The sequence below is a fragment of the Danio rerio genome, chromosome 16 (assembly GCF_052040795.2).
Source record: "Danio rerio strain M-AB ecotype USA chromosome 16, GRCz13ab, whole genome shotgun sequence".
NCBI lineage: Eukaryota > Metazoa > Chordata > Actinopteri > Cypriniformes > Danionidae > Danio > Danio rerio.
In genome coordinates, this window is record NC_141036.1 from 7,246,041 (window position 1) to 7,268,704 (window position 22,664).

The window sequence follows — 22,664 nt, forward strand, 5'->3', positions numbered from 1 at the left end:
ACAGTTCTGGCTTCAGCGTTGCTGTCAGTACCATGACAACAGCGGGTCGAGTGTGAGGAGCTGAGATGTCTTGAGCTACCTGGTTTTACCACACAGTACTAGAGAAAACATCACTGCAATTACTACAGGTACAACAGATTAACGTATATATTTCACCTGTGCACATAAGAGCAGCTTCACGGTCAACAATACATCTGTGAAACTATGAAAGTGTGAACCGCGAGCGCAGCAAGCTGAGTAACGTTAGCAGATTTACCACAACAATACTCTTTCTTTCATTCACAGGGAATAAGATAACTGTTATGTCTCGTCTCATATAGTTACCTGCTTTCTAGCTTTGAAAATATTTAATGGCTTACGTTTTTAACACAATCGATAGACTGTTAACAGGTTGGTCTGGATGCTTTCTGTGTAACTTAACGTTACTTTGAAATCCAAATTTTAGATTTAACCTGAAATTCAGAACGCTTCTTAATATAAATTAAGAGAAACTAGTTTACACACTGAAAGTTATAATAATTGGTTAATTTATATTCTTTCGTTCTGTTTAATTCATACTTAATAGTTCAGAAGTTTAGTTAACAGACTAGTAAATACACACACGCTGCCTCCATAATAGAACCCACACATATTCGCTATAAGTTATATGTACAGTGCACATTTTTTTTTGTCCATGTTCCTGGACCGGTCTACTTCCTTGCATTTCCTTTGTTTCTCTCTGGTGTGTGGATTAGCTGGGTTAAGCAGTCAGCAGTTAGTTAGTAAAGCTGCTTGGATTGCAGCCAATGAAATCTGCAGTCACGTGACACTTTCTGTCAGGTTATACTGTCAGCTGCATGTCTGACAGTCTTGGTGGTTCAGTCAGCATCAAAAACCATGTGCTCAGAAGATGCCAACTAAGACAAAGAGTGATTAGGGGAGAGTTTTTTTTGTTCTTACGTTGTCACTGAAAAACAAAATGATGAACAGAATTGTGTCAGGCTGTGTATTCTATGGTGGATGAGAGAGCTCAAATGAGCTGCAAGTCCATATGAAATGCAACGCCATCGATGTGATCCAAGTCCTGTGAAGGGAGGATGCCAAACGTGCATACTTTTAGAAGTCCCCATAACACTTGTCCAGGCCATATCCTGAGCAGATGCAGTGGTGGTCATGGAGGAGGAGTGGAGAACATGAAACTGATTCCTGAAAGACCCCAGTGACAGACGAGTCTGCGCTGATCTCGTGGGCCAGCCTGAATACCTGACGGTGTCGTACTCACAACTGCAGCTTCTTCACGATGGACGTCAAGCTTTCCCCAGCCCCCGGCACCTAAACTGCAGCTCTGCACAAGAAGTTTGGCCAGAGGAGAAATGGTCATGCCCCAATGAGCCTGGTTTCTCTCAAGTTTTTTTTCCTTCACTTTTGTCAATTGGTGAAGTTTGTTCCTCACCTCTGTCACCACTGGCGTGCTTGGTTTGGGACTTGTGGAGCTGCGCATCGATGGATTTGCTCTTCAGTGTTTGGACTTTCAGCTGTGAAAATTAAACCACACTGAACTAAACTTTAACTCTGAAAACTGGACTGACAGTTTCAATTTGAATTTGATAAATTATGTTAAGCTCCTTTGCTACAATCTACATTGTAAAATAAAGATGGATTGAAGAATTTAATTTGCAATCAAAATTTACAATGTTTAATTTGCTAGCGCTCATTGTTATTCTTTAGGTGAATAATTAATACTTTTTCATTTGTGGTAATCTTCAGTGAAAGTCTGACCGTTCTTCTTTCATGTTTAGAGTGGTGACTTTTTAGTTTAGTTTAGACAGATTTAGCCACAATTTTCTTAGTCATGCCTCTCTTACCGTTAGTTTGCTATGAAGAAATTATGCTCAAATAGAAAACCCTGCCAAAAATTCCTTATATACTCAATATTCTGTTTCTGAATATTCTGTTCTGAATATTCTCAATATTCTGTTACTGAATTCAGTTCATCAACATACTGAAATAAAAGTCTATTCGTTCGTTTGTCTGTTCGTCCGTCCGTTCGTCAGTCTGTTAGTTCGTTCGTCTATCCTTCCGTCCATCTGTTCATTTGTCTGTCCGTTCATTCGTCTGTTCGTTCGTTCGTTCGTCCATCCATCTGTTTGTTTGTTCTTTTGTCTCTCCGTCCGTTCGTTCGTACAGTCATTCAATAATTCATTTGTGCAGTCAATTATTCATTTTTTCTTTTTTTACAGTCATTCATACAGTCATTTATTTGTTTGTACATTAGTTAATGGATTTGTAGGTTTGTACATTCGTTCATTTTTTTCATCCACATCATTAAACAGCCATCAATCTAACAATCTGTAAAAAAAATGATGACGCTGCCATCTAAAATGTGAGCTGCAGACATTGTTTAAGTAGTTTTTATTAGAGTAGGAGTCAGATTTGCTATACATGAAGATCTAATAAGAAGCTTAAGCCCATAATGAATTTATAAAAATAGATCTTATAGATCTTCTAAAAGCAAATTTGATGCAAAGTTTTAACATTGCAAAAGCAGCCAACCCCCCTCCCTTCACACTTTTTTTTTATTTAGTCAAAGTTAAACAACAAAGAGAAATTTGAATTTCACTTGACTAAGTTATTATCATTATTATTATTTTATTATTATTTTTAGCTTTAAAAAGACTTTTAATTTATACAATGGGAGCTAAGATGCATCATTTTCACATTTGGTTATTCAATGTACAGTATGGAGCTTAATCAGAAAACATTTTAAAGCTGCTTGACAAGCACTGTTTGATTAGTATTTGTATAACTTTTTTCTGTTGAACTTATTTGTGCAATAACTGTATTATTTATTAGAGTACTATGTCACACTGGTCAAACCTATGCACACTAGGGATGACCCGATCTGTCTGCCGATAATCACATTTAATGACTCGATCGGTAATCGTCAATCTGGCCGATCAAATGAACCGATCGCAGCGGTTTGATTAGTTAATAATATAACTTCTTGTAATATACTTATTGCAATAAACAATAGTTTATAGGCCTATTTTCTTTTAGTAAAGTAGTGGTGGATTTAAAGGTGTGCATTTTAACTTTTTATGCATCAAATATGTGCTCCAAACTTTTTCTTGATTGATTATTCTTGATTTCTTTCATCATTTGCAATGTTTCCAAATTATATATTTATTTTTCTTACCAATTTTTTATCTGTGTTATATTATTTTCTGTTAACATGCTTCTGGCCATGACATATCCACACTAAATGGTTAAAAGGGATTATATGCAGCATCCTTCATTTATTCTTTTAGGTAAGGTGAGATCTCCACTTTAGTGTCATACTTAGAGGGAAAATTTGCTAAATGCATTAAAAAGCTTGAAGCATTGGAATCAGTACTCCGTATCGACCGATCCCCAAGACGAAGAATTGGTATTCGGTATCGGTATGGAGCATCCTTAATGTAAACGATGAGTAATTACATTTGTGGGAAAAATTTTGCCAATATTTAGGACTTAACATTTCTTATCATTGAGCCTTTTGTCAAGTTTATTTAAAAGCAGGGTTCAAGGAGTCTCTAATTTGTCCAATTACAGTCCATAAATGAAACACTAGTGTAATGTTTGTTTTACAGGATGTCTTTGTTTAAGGCCCGTGATTGGTGGGCGTCGGTGCTGGGTGAGGGTGAGGAGTTTGACCAGGGATGTCTGTGTGTTGGGGATGTGGATAACAGCGGTACTGGATATGGTGAGTACAAACTATTTTATTCTCTCAATGTTTGAAATGGTCTGAATTGTTTGTATTTTCGTCAGTTTTCTGTTTTTTGCATCAGTGTTTCAACAGATTTTAAGGATGGATGGATGGATGGATAGAGGGAGAGAGAGAGAGAGAGAGAGAGAGAGAGATAGAGATGGACCTTCAAAGTTCTTTTAATTACAAAAACAATTATACATTCATAACATTACACCATCCAGATAAAAACAAAAACAATCGGAAACAATAAAAAAATACAAAGAAACTGCAACAACATCCACAAGATGCTGCATATACAACATGCATAAAAAGTCAATGTTACACATACAAATGCATTATCACTCTCTCCTCTTTAAAACATCATATTAAACCCTCCTTCTTCACTGGGTTGACATAGTTTTTAAATCCACACAAAGAAAAAAAAGATTCTAAATCATTTACTAATTCATAATACTTACTGTATACTCCATCATTAAGCTACTTTTAACCAGAGCCTCAAACATTTGTAAAGGATCAGTGCCTCCACTTAGCATTGCTTAATTCTTTCTTGTTGAGAGATAGATAGATAGATAGATAGATAGATAGATAGATAGATAGATAGATAGATAGATAGATAGATAGATAGATAGATAGATAGATAGATAGATAGATAGATAGATAGATAGATAGGTAGATAGATAGATAGATAGATGTGATTAAAAGTGTTTTTATGTGATTATTTTTTATATAAAAAGTGATTGCAATTCAGTTTGTGTGCATTGCCAGAATATATAAAAATACATTCCTTTTTTTATAACAGTATTGATCGCTGTATATATATGTGAAATATTTTGCCTGTTACTGCAAGATTTGCTCCTTCTCTAGCCCGTTTTAAAACTTTTTTCAAATCTTATTTGTTCTTGCTGGCTTTGATTAAGATCAGTTTTTATTAAGGTCAATTTTATACATTTACTTTCTCTTTTCTCATGGGATACTTGTTTCCTTTATTGATTTTATGTATTGTGTTTTTCGTGTAAAGAACTTTGGCACTCTCTGCTGGAACTCTGCTGCTTTTAAATGTGCTATAGAATAATTTGTATAGGAGATGATGAGTAATTAGTTCTGTATTAGTTATCAGTGTCAGAGATGTTGTCTGTTTTCTGCGATTTGTTTTGTCTTTTGGATTTGTCATTTATTTCTTATATTGTATCAACTATTATTATTTAATCATATTCATTTATTTATTTTTAATTATAATGTTTTATACATGTAATTAGCATTTTTGTTACTTTCAAAATGTCATTATATTCTATATTGTATGCATTATTAAAATGCTTTGGCAATACTGAAACAAAATGTCATGCCAGTAAAGCAAATTGAACTACAACTCGAAAAAAAGTGTGATGTTTTCCATTAGTAAATAGTCAAGATGACAGAAAATTTATATATTTTTTTTTTTTGCATTATGTGATTCAGTGTGATGCGATGTTAAATTACATTCTGTTCTTTACCTAACACTGTTTACATTCTCTCTCTCGCTCTGTCTCTTTCACACTCTGACTCTCTGTAATCCAGATAAGATTATAGTGGGCAGTTTTATGGGGATGTTACGCATCTTCTCACCACACCCTGCTAAACCGGATGAGCTGACGGAAGCTGACACCCAACTGCTGGAGGTCCAGATGCCTGACCCCATCATTCAAGTGGAGCTGGGCAAGTTTGTCTCGTAAGTCTCACATTTGCTGTGTTTTAACCATTATAAATGTTGATGGTTTGGTGAAATGCATCAAAAAAGGTTTTTAAAAATCGCATGTCCCTCTAAAAACACTGAAAACTTACATTTCAAATTAAAGTTTTAAAAGCACACTCCCCCTGATAGTCAATGTATAATTGGCACAGTGTTGACAAGTAATAACAAAATGTTTCAATTAGCCATGTTGAACCAAAAATTTAAAAAATAAAACTAAGGGAACATTAAGAATTATTGTATTGCAAGACATTTTAGGTAGCAAATGTTTCGGTGCATTGCAAGGATTTGAGTTGAGACAGCTTTTGAAATAACTCCCATTTTAACTAGTTAAATAGTGCACAGATTAAGATTAGCCCTCATTTTTTAATAATAATAATAATAATAATAATTCGTTACATTTATATAGCGCTTTTCTGGGCACTCAAAGCGCTTTACACAATGGGGGGGGGATCTCCTCATCCACCACCAGTGTGCAGCATCCACCTGGATGACGCGACGGCAGCCATTTTGCGCCAGACCGCACACCACACACCAGCTGATTGGTGGAGAGGAGACAGAGTGATGATATGCCAATCATGATATGGGGAGGGTTAGGAGGCCATGATGGACAGAGGCCAGTGGGCAGATTTGGCCAGGATGCCGGGGTTAAACCCCTACTCTTTTTCGAAGGACATCCTGGGATTTTTAACGACCACAGAGAGTCGGGACCTCGGTTTAACGTCTCATCCGAAAGAGCGCACTGAGCAGTATAGAGTCCCCGTCACTATACTGGGGCATTAGGACCCACACAGACTGCAGGTTGGGCGCCCCCTGCTGGCCTCACTAACACCACTTCCGGCAGCAACCTAGCTTTTCCAAGTGGTCTCCCATCCAGGTACTGACCGGGCGCAGCCCTGCTTAGCTTCAGTGGGCGACCATGTGAGAGTTGCAGAGAGCTAGCTGCTGTCATTTTAAATGAATTATGAGTCCAGTGCTTTCCACAGGTTTAAAATGTACTTGCGGTGGTAGCCGAATTGAAACACATTTACCCAAATTACATAAATAGTTAACTATATGCGACAAACAAAACATAATGAATTTTTTAACAATAATTTTATTTATTATACACTGTTATACTTTGCTTTTTTTCAATGGGTTTTTGTAAAAAAAGACATCCACAATTTCTCTTACTTTTATGCTCTTCAGGAGCCATGTGCACCCACTGACAGGTAAAATCTGCTTCTTTCTCCTTTAAGTTCAAAGGAAACTTGAATGCCAAAGCATTTTAGATATGTATATAAAATAGCCTATGTAATATATTAGCATCATCAAATTAATAAAATAATCAGCACATGAGAATTGAATGACAGAAAAATTAATAATCTATATAATGGTAATCTTCAGTCAAAGTCTGACCATTTGTTTCCGTGTGGTTTTTCTTATTTGACCTCAGTTTGACAGATTCAGCTACAATATTCTTAATCATGCCATTCTTACCGTTAGTTTGCTATGAGGGAATGATGCGCAAAAAGAAAGCGCCGCCAAATATTCTCAATATAGTCAATATTCAGTTTCAGTTGGAAATACATCAACATACACAAATAAAAGTCTCAGCAAAGTCCGGTTCACACTGACTATATGAATACACATGCAAATCTAATCAAAATGAGAAAACATGTTTATCAATATGACAACACGTTTAACTTTGGTACCTGTTGGTACAGAAATTTTAAAAAACATCCATTTCACGCTAACATTGAACAGCATCTTAAGCAGCGCTGATTGGCCATTGTGTTTACATGCTCAACAGATATGACCATGATATGACTATGATAGATACACTGGAGTGGTTCAAAGCAGCGTCAATGAGCTTACCTGTCTATGAGCTAACATATGAGCAATCCGCTGATGGATCGACTGATTGACACCGCTTTAAAGCCATTCAGCGGCCATGTATTTTTGTTTGCACTTGGTGAACAAAAGTGAAGAGTTCATTTTGTTTCTGTTTAAATATCTATTATCATAATCACAATATTAAAACATGTAGATTATTTAAAAAAGGCAAATGTGTTGATTAAACCATTACTAATTGTGTACATATATTTTGCAGCCAAGTTTAGACTAGTCATTTCGTCCTCCTTGAGTTGTTTAGATAAAAAAAAAGTTATTTAATGTGTCTCTTGCTCTCTACGAAGCCAAGCAAAAGTAGGTTTAAGTAAAAAGGTGATTCAAAAATGCATTCAAGCTTTAGAAAGCAAAAGCAAAAGTTGAATCCCAGACATTTTACCAGATTTATGGACAAATTTTTAAAGTCCCAAAAAGGTGCGTCTCCAGGGATCTGCAGACTGTCTATTTGAGTGCTGACAGGTCTCACGCACACAGAAACGGGTAAATGGGATAATTCTTTCCACTACTTAATAGTTTCTGGATGTTTAGTTATTGTGCGGATACAAAAAAAATGTAAAGGATGTTAATAACAATAAAAAAAACATAATAACTGTAAATGTGTTACTAAATATACTTATATAATATACCTGGGCGGCCTACCCAAGTAAATTCTGTGTGTGAGCTGTCTATGTGGGAGCTGTGACTTGATTTCAGAAGACTCTAGCTTTAGATGACATCAACTGATCAATATGGCTTTTACCGTCTCTGCAACATTTTGGCTTCACCTTTCTACAATGAAAGATAATGTGCTGATTTAAAAAAAAAAAATAAACTGTTTTTTATTTAGATTTTAGAACACTGAAATTGTCTTGTATATTTCCAGCTTTTGTGATTTGCCCTGCTCTTCAGCCTGATATTTTGGTTTGTTGGATATATCTAGATATGAATACCGAAATTGATTATATGTTTTGTCTCACCAGCATATGAGCTCTGTTGAGCAAGTTTTTAAACACAACTGACTGACCATTGTGCTCATGCGCTCAACACTTATTACTGTGGTTGGCTCCAATGATCATTGTTAAACTCTCTTCACCGTTTGCTTACGCAGACACACTGACACTGGAGCATTTGAAAGCTGAGTCTATCAGAGCTTCCGTCTATGAGCACATATATGATTGTTGCACTTACAGATAAGCTGATAGACCCTGCTTTTAAATGTTCATATGTCTGTGTGTCTGTGTAATTGCTTGGTGGAGGAGCGTGAAGCCATGCTCGTTGGAGCCAGTCACACTGAAATCTACTTGTGGCACTGTTGTGCGCACCCTGAATTCTAAAATGCATAATACAAGCGGGAACGTTGATATCATTACATTTTTAACATTTTAATGCCAATGGTATCGAAGTCTGTACTTTTGACATCCCTTTATAGCAAAAGACTTATTGCAGGCTCATTGTATGTAAACATCATTATTAACAGTGCACAGTATTGACTGGCAATTGTCTTACTGTTTCCATCCATTTATGACCACAGATAATACCACATTAACAGTATAAAAAATAAAGTTCTTTTGAATTGCGTTGCACTTACTCCTATTTCTCTTTTTTTTTGTCATATATTACAGTTGTTCAGAGTCGCTGCATCTGGCAGTTCTTCACCCCAGGAAGCTGTCTGTCTATGCTGTTTCAGGTTGGTTCTTCACAGATACACAACTGCATATCACTTATTCCAGAATTGCGTACATTTTGAGCATTTTTATAAATTATTTTCCTTACTATAACTGGAAGGATATACAAGAAATGTCTCATTTTTAAATTAAATGAATAATTTATTAATCTAAAAGAAAACAATAACTTAAACAGAACCTATTGTGAAAAAATCACTTTGATAAGGTGTTTAACCTCTTAAGGGCCAAGGTGTTTTTTTTACATGCATTTTTTATTTCTCTTTGCTATTTGGGCTTATTGGAACATAGTTAGAATAAAAATTTAAGTATCATCTTTTTATATGATGTACTTTTAGACAAAAAATGATGTCTATATATGTGGACTCGTGGTCCGAATTTATATTAAAAACTTTTTCCCCAATTTACATATATAGCATATAATTTTTTTTGTACATGCTTTGGCTATCAGAGAGTAAAATCGTTTTTTTTTTTCTTCTTTTTTTCCATTTTGGAACGTTTAAAATAGGGTTTGGGACATTTCAAATGCTGCAAAACAGTTGCAGGATGACACTGTATGTCTGTAACAAAATATAAAACATTCAAAGTATTTTAAATAGCCACTTAAAAGCTAAAATGTGCTCTCTACGTATGTGGACACTTAAGCCCTATGAGGTTAAACACAGTTGTGTGGCAACAGTGTGAATATAACCAGCCTCTAATGGTAAACATTTATTAATTTTATTGTTTTTTATATGGAGTTTTCCCAGTGATGGGTTGTGGCTGGAAGGGCATCCTCTGCGTAAAACATATGCTGGATACGTTGGTTGCAAATGTTTATTCAAAAAGTTAAAGTACAAACAAAAAAGATTACACTTAATTAGTTTATCAAATTAAAGCTGAAAGTATGAAAGTATGTGCAGTCCAAAGACCTGCGGTACAGGTGAATTGGGTAGGCTAAATTGTCCGTAGTGTGTGTGTGTGTGTATGTTTCCCAGAGATGGGTTGCGGCTGGTAGGGCATCTGCTTCGTAAAAAAACATGCTGAATAAGGTGGCGGTTCATTCCACTGTGGCGACCTCGGATTAATAAAGGGACTAAGGCGACAAGAAAATCAATGAATGAATGAATGAGTATGCGTTAGGAGGCAGAGGTCAAAAATAGCTATAGTGGGAGCCTTTAAGTTAATATTTTCAAGGGGAAATATCCCTATACACCTCAAAAATGCTTTTCTTACTTTTTACTTTTTTATCCCCTTTCTAGTCCAAATGTCTAAACATTCTTAATCAAGAAGCATTTTCTAGACAAGCAAAAAAAAAAATCTTTTTTAATAAATAATATGCTAAAATTAAATGAGTTTTTCATTAAAACAATATAATCTTGTTTTTCTTTTTGACATGACATTATTTTGCTTACTCCACAAAATGCAAGTAAGAAAAGCCTTTTTTCGTAGTGTAAATACACACACAAGGACTATTTTTAGATATAATTTGTGTTATTAATTAAAACGTCTCAGTAAAGTTTGTTTTTGAAAAACAAAAAACAAAATCACCTATATGCATTGGCTACTTCGAACTTTTTATGAAATAGTTTAATCATAGACCTCTTTAATTACAGTATGTTTTCCATATGTATGGTTTTCTCAGGCACCGCCGGTAATGTTGAACATGGTGACCAGTATCAGCTGCGACTGGTTTATGAACACAACCTGCAGAGAACAGCTTGCAACATGACGTATGGCCCATTCGGTGGTGTTACAGGTAATCGATCATATCAGTATTCCATACATAATATTATTATAGCATTTTAAAATACTCAGTGGGCAACAGTTTTGAAGGCATATACTGATCTTCTCCTCAAGTCCTTAAGTTTAATAATAACCGAAAGGTATCTTTATTGGTAACATTTATTAAGTTTGGTAAGATTAACATAATAACTAACATTGTCAAACAAGGAGAGGTACATTACAATATGTATTTATCTTTGTTAATATTAATTAATAAAAATGCAACTGTTCATTGTAAATTCATATCACCATTGGATTTTATGTGAATTTTGGAAGCCTTTGCTTAAGATTAATTAACACCTTGGAAGTGTTGTGTTTTTTATTAAAAGTTCATGTTAACTAATATAATTAACACATTTTTTTCGCACACTTTCATAGACACTTTAAAGGTATAGTTCACACAAAATTGACAAATCTAAAGATCTGATATTAATAGCTGCTTATCCAACCATAAATACTTTAAAAGTCAAATTCATTCTGCACCATAAAATTAAATTAGGAATTAAAAATATCACTCAGTTTAGTATCACTGAACATTGCCTGTGTGTTCTTGGCCTTTAGGTGTGTAGAAAGGCGATTAAGGCTGACTATAAATAAAATAGTAGCACATGTTTGTTTAATAGGATTAGTAGTACTCTTTTAAATCCAGTTTCTTTATTAACCACACGAGGGCAGCACAGTCTTTTATTTAAGTGTTTGTGAGCTGCCATTGCTTCAATACACACTGGATCTGCACATGGTGAAGCCCAGACACCACAATGGCAGAGAATGCAGCAGAATTAAATGTAAACCTAAACAATAGGTTTTAAGTAGGATGCAGCAATACAATTTTGTTATAACTGCACGTCAAATGTAAATTAAACAATAAAATGTTTTTTTTTTTGTTACTTGAAATGAAATAAAACATGTATTTTTTAAATTTAGCTGCAAAGGATTAAAAAAAAGTTGAAAGTTAAAACTAAAATAAACTGAAACGGCAACTATAATTTCAGAATATTGCACAGCTATACTCTAGCCAATTAGATTCGAGAACCAGACAGAACTGTTGTATAAATGTGTGTGTGTGTGTGTGCGTGTGTTCTGTTTATTTCCCAAATGATGTTTAACAGAGCAAGGAAATTTTCACAGTATGTTTGATAATATTTTTTCTGCTCGAGAAAGTCTTATTTGTTTTATTTCGGCTAGAATAAAAGCAGTTTTTAATTTTTAAACACCATTTTAAGGTCAATATTCATAGCCCCCTTAAGCTATTTTTTTTTCGATAGTCTACAGAACAAACCATCGTTATACAATAACTTGCCTTATTACCCTAACCTAACCTAATTAACCCAGTTAAGCCTTTAAATGTCACTTTAAGCTGTATAGAAGGGTCTTGAAAAATATCTAGTTAAATATTATTTACTGTCATCATGACAAAGATAAAATAAATCAGTTATTAGAGATGAGTTATTAAATATTATATTAAGTTTAGAAATGTGTTGAAACCATCTTATATATATACACACACACACACACACACACACACACACACACACACACACACACACACACACACACTTAAATTGTACACACGCTTAAATTGTCAAAACAATCTTTTATTTTGGATGCCACTAATCATGATTCATTTTTGCCCAGCACTAATAAATAGTTATGTTATTATTCTATAATTGTTGATGAAATATGAGCACTCATTTTTCTTCTGCTGTGCAGGTCATCATTTCATCTGTATCCAGTCCATGGATGGGATGCTCATGTTTTTTGAGCAGGAGAGTTATGCTTTTGGTCGCTTCCTGCCTGGTTTCCTGCTGCCCGGCCCATTGAGTTACTGCATTCGCACAGACTCCTTCATCACCGTCTCCTCCACACGGCAGGTGGAGTGTTACAGGTGAGACCAACTTTCCCTTTAGTTTTCTGTATAGTCACTGGCTCTGTTCTTCCACACATCTGGCTGTCCTGCAAGATTACTGGATTTCTTTTGGAATTTTAGGATGCTTTCATGCCTGTAGATAAATTGTTTTGTTCCAAAACAGGGATTCAAATTGGTACAGTGTTGGTTTTTGTTGTTAGTGCGATCCGCTTTGACACTGCAAAGTTTCTAATGGACCAAAATTATTAAAATACAAGCGAGCAAACTCTACTCACATTGGTCAGAGTTTGGTTTATTTTCCAGGATTCCTCTCAGCTGTGATGCGTCACTTTTTTAATTTATGATGAAAAGAAATAAGACATTATAAGCGAGTAGGTGCACTTTCATTTTGAATGGTGACACCCACAGACATCATCGCTAAATATAAATCAGAGATAAGGCAATCTCATGCATAGCCTCATTTCAATTGTCAACGGTTGTAAAATAAATGTATCTATTTACTATAAATTATGTGTGTTTGTGAGAGCACTGCATCACAGTTGAGCTAATTAATATTCATGACCATTGCAAATAAGGTCAATAAGGGCCTTCTCATTCTAGCGGTAAGTAATAGATAGGCATATAAAACTATTTCTGGGGAATGTTTGAACTTACCTTAGCCACATACCTACTTACCTACTAAATTCATACACTACATGGTTGAGTCAATAATCATAGTTTTTATTCATAGATATATACATTACATGTCGCCTACCCTGTTGTTGTCTATTGGAAGGAATGCGTCAATGTAGCCGCCATTTTGGAACAGGGTAGCGCTCCTTTGAAATGAACGCGGGACCAAGGAACAGTGGAGGACTGTGGCCATCCAAAGCCAGAGATATACACATATACACATATATCTATGATCGGGAGTTTTCCTGGATGTTAGTATGCAAATTTTTTTTTTTTAAATACGAAAATTATCATTTTACATCACTTTTCTGCATGGATGGATCAGTGATGGCACGGGCATTCCTGACAAAAAGCTTGTGTTTGTGTGTATGGTAATGTACTATTCACCCTCCCTGTTAAATTTGATCTAATCATGTCCTGAAACACACCTCCTCCTCTCCTGCTTTCTCTTCTCATACTGACAGAGGGAACGATTCGTTTATGAATGAATCTCCGTTATGAGCAACTCCTTCACTATCCGACAATAATACAAGTTTCTGGCACAGTAGCATCTCGTTGTCATATTTCTTTTGCATTGTTTGCTGATTTTATTCAACAAAACTAGCATAAGCCGAGTGTTTAGTGCTACTTTGCCTTATGGTGAATGCATAAGAGACTGTGTTATCATAAATAACATTACCTGTTAAGCACAAAAGTTCATAACATACAAAAACGTGACAAACTAAACCTTACCTATGTAATGTTCTGCCTTTGTGGTTTGTTTTCTTTATTTGCTCGTTACTACACCCGTAGACAGCGCTAAAGTCCTGCATCTTCACGTAATAACACTGTCTTGACTAGTGCGGTTGAATGACATTTGTCCTGGGAGCACTGTACCAATGTGGCGGCGCTATAGACGCATGCTCAGGGTACCTATGCAATATCTAGTGTATATATCTATGGTTTTTATTGCGTCATTTGGGACACAACCACAGTACAGTATCCACTGGATGCACACTTCAAAATCTCACCCTAATTAGTTAGTTGGTCATTCAAATGCTTTGCTATTGTATAATGAATACTATTCATATGTATTACTTACCTCCTTTACAGTTTTTCCACGCAATTTGCAAGTAAACGTATTTCTATGGAGGTTGTTGTTTTGGATCAACCCTTTTAGCACATCAGTGTTGTGGTGAAGTGAATTTTGTAATGCTTTATATTGTTTTCGATTAGTAAAACTGACATTCTCTGCTCTTTTAAATTCAGATACGAGACGCTGGCTGTGGCCACAGATGCAGACACCAAACAAGACTCGAATCAGCAAAGCAAGAGCTCAGGAAAAAGACTGACTGTGCGTTATTTGCCAGTATAATGTGCATTTACATTATGAAGATTTGGCTTGAGGTTTGACATGACCGAGTGTGTGTTTGTCCCCAGGCTGACTGGACTCTTGTGTTAGGAGAAGAGGCTCTAGATATCTGTGTTCCCAACACGTCTCCGGCGATGTCCTCCATCTTTGTGCTGGGCGAGAGAAATCTGTTCTGTCTCAAGGACAACGGCCAGATCCGCTTCATGAAGAAACTGGAGTTCAACCCCAGCTGTTTTCTTCCTTATGCATCAGGTGACTCTGATCACAGCAGTCAATCATATTTCAATTTCTACTGTGCATACAAACATTATGTTTGCAGTAGAGGTGTGAACCTATACTGGTCTCACGGTTCGGTTCGGTTACGATTATCATGCCTTCGATTCGGTTCAATTCGATATTTCGGTGCATCACGGTGCATTGACGATGCTTTCCATATACAGTGTTATATTTTAGAGGAGAGGCTATAACAAGCTGTCTGTATAAACACACAGAGACACAGCACCACACTGTCTCTCATTCAAACACAAACATAGACAGCACCAAAGAAACAAACACACACACACGCACACACACACTTAAGCCCTCGCAACAGGGAGAGCTCGCGAAGAGCGGAGCAGAAAAACGAAAAAAAAAAAAACGAAAAAAATAAGCACTTTTCCGACGGTCCCTTGCTGAGAGCTCCTCTCAGCGCGAGCTATCCCAGCTAAACACATATTGCGAGGGCTTAAACGGAGCAGTGCTCGTAGTGTGGAGCAAAAAAAAGAAACACAGCTGTGAAACATAACCAGCTTTGTCTTTTTGTAGGAAACACACTTTAGATCTTTTTAGGGTAAGAGGTTTTTGAGTTATTGCCGTCTGTAACTGAATGTGTGTCAAGAATATCAAAAACAAAACCAACTGAACCGCGCTCCTTTCTGGCGCCCTCATGGATATACAGCGCCATTAGCATTTGCCTATGGTGCCTATGCCACGGACCGGCCCTGAGTTGGCTGAGTGTTGTTAATACTCGCGCTCACCTCCCTCGCGACAGAGAGCATAGGAGATAAATGACGTCAGTACATAATAACCGGTTATGATTATTACTGAACCGATACCGAATTGTCCGCGTCTGCATCGCGGTGCACCAAAGAAACAATTAATTTTGACACCCCTAGTTTGCAGTTCAAGTCAAAGTTGTTAGCTCTCCTGTGAATTATTATTTTTTCTTTTTCAAATATTTCCCAAATGATGTTTCAAGAGTTCACACTTAGATATTTCTTGACAACTGTTAGCAGGTTTGGCATGCTGTCCCGGGAGAGAACCCTGAGCTCGGAGATAGTTGAGCCCAGGGCTCCCGCCAAGTCCATAGAGCATGTGAGGGAAGTACGAGATCAGGTGGTTCTCGAGAGCTCCCTCTTTTGTAAAGGAGGAGAAAGGGGTGGATGGGGGGTTTCTTCGTAAAAAGAAAATAAGGTAATAAATCTAGCTAGGCTAGTTATAGTGATTTACGATAGATCTGATTGGATAACTAATGAGTGTAGATGAGAGGCCAGCTGCAGTCAATTATATCACATGCTCCTCTCAAAATTAGTTTGAAAAACTTCACTTAACAGAGCAAGGTAGTTTCTATAATATTTTTTTCCTCTGGATAAAGTCTCATTTGCTTTATTTCGGCTAGAAGGAAAACAGTTGTACATTTTTTAAAACCATTTTAAGGTCAATATTATTAGCCCTCTTGCTATACTTTTTTTTAGATTTTCTACAGAACAAACCTTTATCAGAATTGACTGGTGTTTTGAAGTAGATGTGTGAATGGTCTTTTCCGGAAAAATTTAGAACATACTTGCATGTGTGAACAGCACTTTTTTAAGAGTGTGCAGGTTAAGTCGTTCTGGAAATTTTCCGGATATTTAGTAGGGATGTAATTGATCATGGTTGATTCATGATGCCTTTGGAATCCAGCCCGAGGGTTCGGAACACACGTGGCCTGTGGGTTAATAAATTTTTTTTTTACTTTTCATATCGCATGTATGAAAGCATTTCGGCTTTCCTATAAAATAAAAAAATGACGGAAGAAGTTGCGGTAGGTTATTCGGGATGTGGTGGGTTTCTTAGGTTATTAAAGGTGTTTTATGTCACTCTTGTTTAGCCTGCATTAATGCATTCAGTGTAAGTTGCACGATTAATCAGTAAACGATCAGGATCTCAACACCCACACGACATAAATTATAAATGACGGTGATTTGCATATGTTTATTAATCCTTCGAAACGCTGCATTTAATTCCGAAAACACAAAATCAAGAAAGAGATTGAGTCTTTAGATTTTGAGTTAGTTATGAAGATACAAGCAGCCAAATAACACAGAATTACTGGGATAACAGTTTATTGTTTAGATAAAACTACGGATGTAGTAAAGATTAAAATCACCATCAGATGCATTTAACAATGCTCAAAAATGAAAGTTGTAGGCAGCAACTACATTATTTAACCAATAGGGGGCGACAACCAGCCATCAAAAATATGCCACTGAATAATTCTTCAAAAATGATCATCTAGCAATGAAACATGACGCTTTATGAGTGAATAGCTGAATGAGGCTAAAAATAAATATGGGTGTAACAAATTATTATGTTAGATTTCTACATTTAGTGTTATCAGCAACAGTAGCAGTAACTGCATTTTTCACAGCACTAAATATTTTACCATTTATTTTTTATTCAGCTGATTATTCATTAATTTTATTTTTATAAAATGACAGCTTCTAAGTTCTGTTTGTTAAAAGCAAAAGTTTCTTGCAGTGCGGTTTTTGTAATAAATGGAAAGCAAATTACATTTGTCACCTCCTTTTTTGCTGATCAAAAAATTGCTCTGATTCGTGACTAAAAAACTGTATTGTGATCTGAACTGTGAGATTTGAGTTTTATGAACTTTTAGTCATGACAGTTTTCAATGGAAAGATTTTGTAAACATGTTTCTAAACACAAAAGTTTTAATAGCTCATTTCTAATAACTGATGTATTTAATATTTGCTATGATGACAGCACATAATATTTTTTCTAGATAGCTTAAAGTACAATTAAGGGTTAGCTAGGTTAAGTAGCAAGTAAGCTAAGCAAGTTCAGGTAATTAGGCAAGTCATTCTATAACAGTGGTTTCTATAGACAATGGGAAAAATATTGTTTAAGGGGGCAAATAATATTGACCTTAACCTCTTAGGGCTTAGTGGCCACATATGTAGACAGCACATTTTAGCTCTTTAAAATACTTTGAATGTTTTCGCGAACACACCCTACATCTTGTTTCTTGAGTTAAATCACTATTGTCTTTGTCTGCCTCCCAGACTGAGAGAGATAATATTGGGTGTTTGGCCGCAGAACCGGAGAAATGTGTTTTGGTGAGAAGGGTGTTGGATTATTTTAAAAGGAAAGTGAGAGATGGACGTCTTCTGGTGGTCTGGAAGTGGCTGCAGTCTATCATTGAACTACTTCATTGACTCTCTGTGTGAGGCTCGGTGACCACAGACCATCTGAACACACTTTCTCCTTCATACTCAGCTGTCGTCTTTCCGGCTTTATTTCCTATTCCCAGTGTCCGAGGGTTCCACCAACGTCCTGATGTGTAACCATAACAACATGCTGCTGGTGTACCAGGATGTGACGCTGAAGTGGGCCGCGCAGCTGTCCTGTGTGCCTGTGGCCGTGCGTGTCGCTAACTTTCTGTAAGTGATCACTGCCAAAATCAATCTGTCCTGTTTGTCTCCTTAACTTCCATTCCTCACTGCCAAAAAAAAGCTTTTCTTACTAAGAGTTTGTGTCTCAATTCTAGTGTAAATATATATAAATGTTTTAAAACCAAGGAGCATTTTCTAGAAAGTAAAAATATTGTTTTGATTTTAAAGTTTTTTATTTTTACTTAAAACAAGCTAAATAATCTGCCAGTGTGTTAAACCAAAAACAAGATTATTTAGCCTACCCATATCAGTGGTGTAAAGTAACAACTATTTAAATGACTGTAATTGAGTAGCTTTTCTAAGAAATTGTACTTTATTAAGTAGTTTTCAAAATGTGTACTTTTACTTTCCCTTGAGTACATTTTTAGTGTGCTATTGGTACTTTTACTCCAATACTTTCCTTTAACCTGCAGTCATTACTTTATTTTTCTTGTCTATGGGGATTAGGTAAATCAGTCCTGCGATTCCTGTCCAATCAAATCATACATAAAAGGTAAATTGTCTCAATTGGTTGTAAGGGTCTCCAACAACAGTCTAATATGCATACAAGGTCTAAAAACACTTTCATGGTCTTATAATCTGCATTTATTTTTACCTAATTATCCCAGCGACTCCCGTATGAATCGTCCAGTGATTCATTTGTACCCAAACCCCTCCTTAGCGCGAAGCTAATCTGCGCTGATTGGACCAATGACAGTCTGTTGCGATTGGTCGACTGCCTTCAGTCAGCGAGTGAAATGCCCAACAGCTAATCAGCAATATAAAAAGTAATCACAGTTCATACACGCTCGATAGTGTAGGCGTGGATTTTAGCTGCCAGTGGGTCTATGTAAATACAGACGACTAACTATTTTATTGAGCAAAAACTGTAGAGGAGATCTCCTAGCTTGTCTCACTCTGCTCTTTTCACAGACACACACACAAACACACATATTGCCCTCGTCCTTGCGCGTGCGCGCACACACACAAAAACACACACACACCTCCGGACGACAATGCGCGCGCACACACACACATACCTCTGGACGACAGCGCACACACACACGCACGCACACACTACCCTCGTCCACAGAGCTCTGTAAACAAAGCAGCACGCGTCGCGTTTTTAACGTGGCTTTGCACGCGATAAGAGAATATAGCGAGTTAACCTGATACAGTACACGCGGTTACAAGTAACAAATCACAACTAAATACATTTGCAAGCTAGAGTAAACGAGGCAACAACTTTAATCGCACGTACTTACACTTGAGAAATGGATGAAGAAACCCATACTGACATGTCCAGCAGTAAGTTACTCTTTACTGATCCTTCCTTTAACAAACGCTGATGAAGTATTCTTTGTAGCATGTAGTTTGCAGAAGTTTCCAGTAGTTTTCAACTGCTTGACTATAATGCTGAGGTTTCATCTTTGGGTAGAGACTCGATAATATCCATCTGCAGTGTGACTTCAATCGACCGGCATGTTTGTGTATGTGTGTTTGTGGGTGTGTGTGTGTGTGTCTGGGTTTCTGAGTCAGAGGGCGGGGCCGCAGGTTTGAAATCTCCCGGGTTTGCGCGTGCACGTGAATAACTTGGTTTCGTTCATACGTCATGGCGAAACACCTAATGACTCGGTATCAAGGCGACTCGTTTGAAGCACTATGAGTCGACTCTTTTATAGATGAATCAACTGTTTTAAACACTGTACTCTTACAGATCTAAGCCTTAGCTGGATACTTCACTTCACTTAGAGCTGTGTTACACACTACATGGAGGGGAATTTTCAAAAACCCATAATATGGGCTCTTTAAGACATGGGTGATTTATAATTGCAGCAAACTGTTTGGAAGCATTAAAAGTTTCCAAGAAGATGTCCAAAATCTTTACATGCTTTGACCCAGAGACCATTTAGATGCATGTCACTGATGAGTAGATAACGGATCTTTACTGTATGATGACCGAAATGGCCTTAAACACCCAGCAGGCACAGGATGTTAACACGACGTCAGGTTGACGTTGTACCCCAACGTTGTGGAAACGTCGCGCTCCTCCTCATACTTCAGCCTCCACATCAAAGTTCCTGAAAGCAAAGAAGGTCAAGGTGCTCCAGGATTGGCCAGCCCAGTCACCAGAAATGAATATTATTGAGCATGTCTGGGGAAAGATGAAATAGGAGGTATTTAAGATGAACCCAAAGAATCTTGATGAACTCCGGGAGTCCTGCATGAACGCTTTTTTGGCCGTTCCAGATGACTTTATTAAGTTATTTGAGTCATTGCAGAGATGTATGGATGCAGTCCTCCAAGCTCATGGGAGTCATACACAATATTAAATATTTTCGCACTGCAGCATGACTTTATATTTTATACTGGATATGATTTCTGTTAAGTAACAACACTTTTGTCTAAGCAAAGTCAGACCTTACTGTCCTAATTAAATCATTAAAAAAATCAAGGCATGCTCATATTTTATTTTGGTAAAATAAGCGTAATCTAGAAGCCTTTGCCTTTCATATAGACCACTTCTGATACCAAATGATCAATTAGAAGTCAAGTTATTATTTGCTGTTCCTAAAACTTGGTTAGGCGACAGGACTTTTGTCAGGTAGTGTATTTGTACTATAGATGTCTAAATGATGTAAAAGAAATAAACTAGTTTTTTAAATGCTGTAATTTAAAGAGATAATTCACTCGTAGATTACAATCATCTCACAATTTAGTCACAATCAAGTGGTTCTAAACGTTTTGTGTTTTGTTTTTATCTTCTTTTGAAGAAATGATGAAGAACGCTTGAAAAAGCAGCCACTGGCATCCATTGTAGGAACAAAAAATACTATGGAATCAATGGCTGTTTTTTTTCACCTCACCATTATTTAGTATATTTCAATTCCCTTCGACAAAAGAAAGAAACTCAAACAGGTTTGGAAAAAGTGAAGGATGACTAAATGATGTCAGATTTCTCATTTTTGGGTGAACTATCCCTTTAACCGGCTTGTTCTGTTGCTCCCAATGGACTTTTTTGAGCACCGCTCTGGACTACAGGAAGAGATAATAGATGCTGATTGTAATCATTGAAAAACTACAACGATATCATGTAGTCATAGTGAGATTAGGCGAACATCTTCATCCAATCAAGTAGAAAAAAAAAGAATTTTAAAAAATAATCAAAAACAACAGCGAGGAATTGATTCCAGGGCTGATTTCCAGAACCAAGAATCAAAATCTGGGTTGATTCCAAACAGTCTCAGAATCGAAATGTTCTTTAGGATGCGTATACTATGTCTCTTTGATGCATTCAGTGTTTGTGGGACTGTTTGCCTGGAGAGGTTCTCATATGCCGAGGTAAACGATATGTCTGTGGAGCGAGTGTTTAACTGCACTGGTCTCTCCGGCCATCCTACACGGGTCACTCGCTCTTCATTGTCCGTCCCGTCTCTCTTCTGCTGGCCTCCCATTAAAAGAGCGTCTGTCAGCACCACCTAAATGAGCTGCTCTGCTTGTCTCCGTTCACATCTCCAGCGCGCACACACACATAACCGCTCACATCTTCAGTTTCTCAAACATTGAACATGAATGATAAAGTACTAAGAACAAACCATAGAATCATGCATAGTCAGGATAGCACAACAAATGACTTATCAAGGGAAGGGAAAACACTGTTTTACTGTTCTATTATCTTTTAGTGTTGATCTTTTGGGTCAGATTCAATCAGACATGATCAAACGAATGGTAATTTGGTGCAAATTCATCTGACACTAAGTAGAATAATCTGATATAACAATATCTTGTCTACCCTTTTACAAGTCTTGTCGTCAATTCTAGTTGTAAGAGCAGCAAATAATAACTTCTAGACTAGTTGATCATTTGGAAAAGTGGCAGAAGGTAAATTTTTCAGATGAATCATCTGTTGAATTACATCACAAATACTGAAAAGACCTATTGGAACCTGCACGGACCCAAGATTCTCACAGAAATCATTCAAGTTTGGCAAAGGAAAATTCATAGTTTAGGGTTCCACTCAGTATTGGGGTGTGCGAGAGATCTGCAGAGTGGACGGCAACATCAACAGACTGAGGTATCAAGACATTTGTGCTGCTCATTTCAATACAAACCACAGGAGAACCGCAAATTCTTCAGCAGGATAGCGCTCCTTTTCATACTTCAGCCTCCACATCAAGGTTCCTGAAAGCTAAGAAGGTCAATATGCTTCAGTATTGGCCAGCCCAATCACCAGATGTAAACATTATTGAGATAACTAACGATAACATATAAATGCACATTAATGGAATCTTTTTTTAAATTGGTTCGAAAACATCA

The 22,664-nt window shown here is 36.7% G+C and overlaps 1 protein-coding gene across 10 annotated transcripts in view; it reads left to right on the forward strand.

Moving 5' to 3' along the window:
• bbs9 (Bardet-Biedl syndrome 9) overlaps positions 1-22,664 on the forward strand; it is a 186,790-nt gene continuing 164,126 nt past the window's right edge. For all 10 annotated transcript variants that reach the window (XR_015510923.2, XM_087286582.2, XM_087286577.2 and 7 more), the window contains exons 1-9: positions 1-128; positions 3,609-3,721; positions 5,282-5,432; positions 8,945-9,009; positions 10,629-10,742; positions 12,479-12,653; positions 14,556-14,640; positions 14,727-14,910; positions 18,227-18,356. Coding sequence is in view for 9 of the 10 variants with exons in the window: in XM_087286582.2 (XP_087142708.1) it covers positions 3,610-3,721; positions 5,282-5,432; positions 8,945-9,009; positions 10,629-10,742; positions 12,479-12,653; positions 14,556-14,640; positions 14,727-14,910; positions 18,227-18,356 (1,016 nt within the window). In the remaining variant the exon portion in view is untranslated. The remainder of the gene's footprint in view (positions 129-3,608; positions 3,722-5,281; positions 5,433-8,944; positions 9,010-10,628; positions 10,743-12,478; positions 12,654-14,555; positions 14,641-14,726; positions 14,911-18,226; positions 18,357-22,664) is intronic.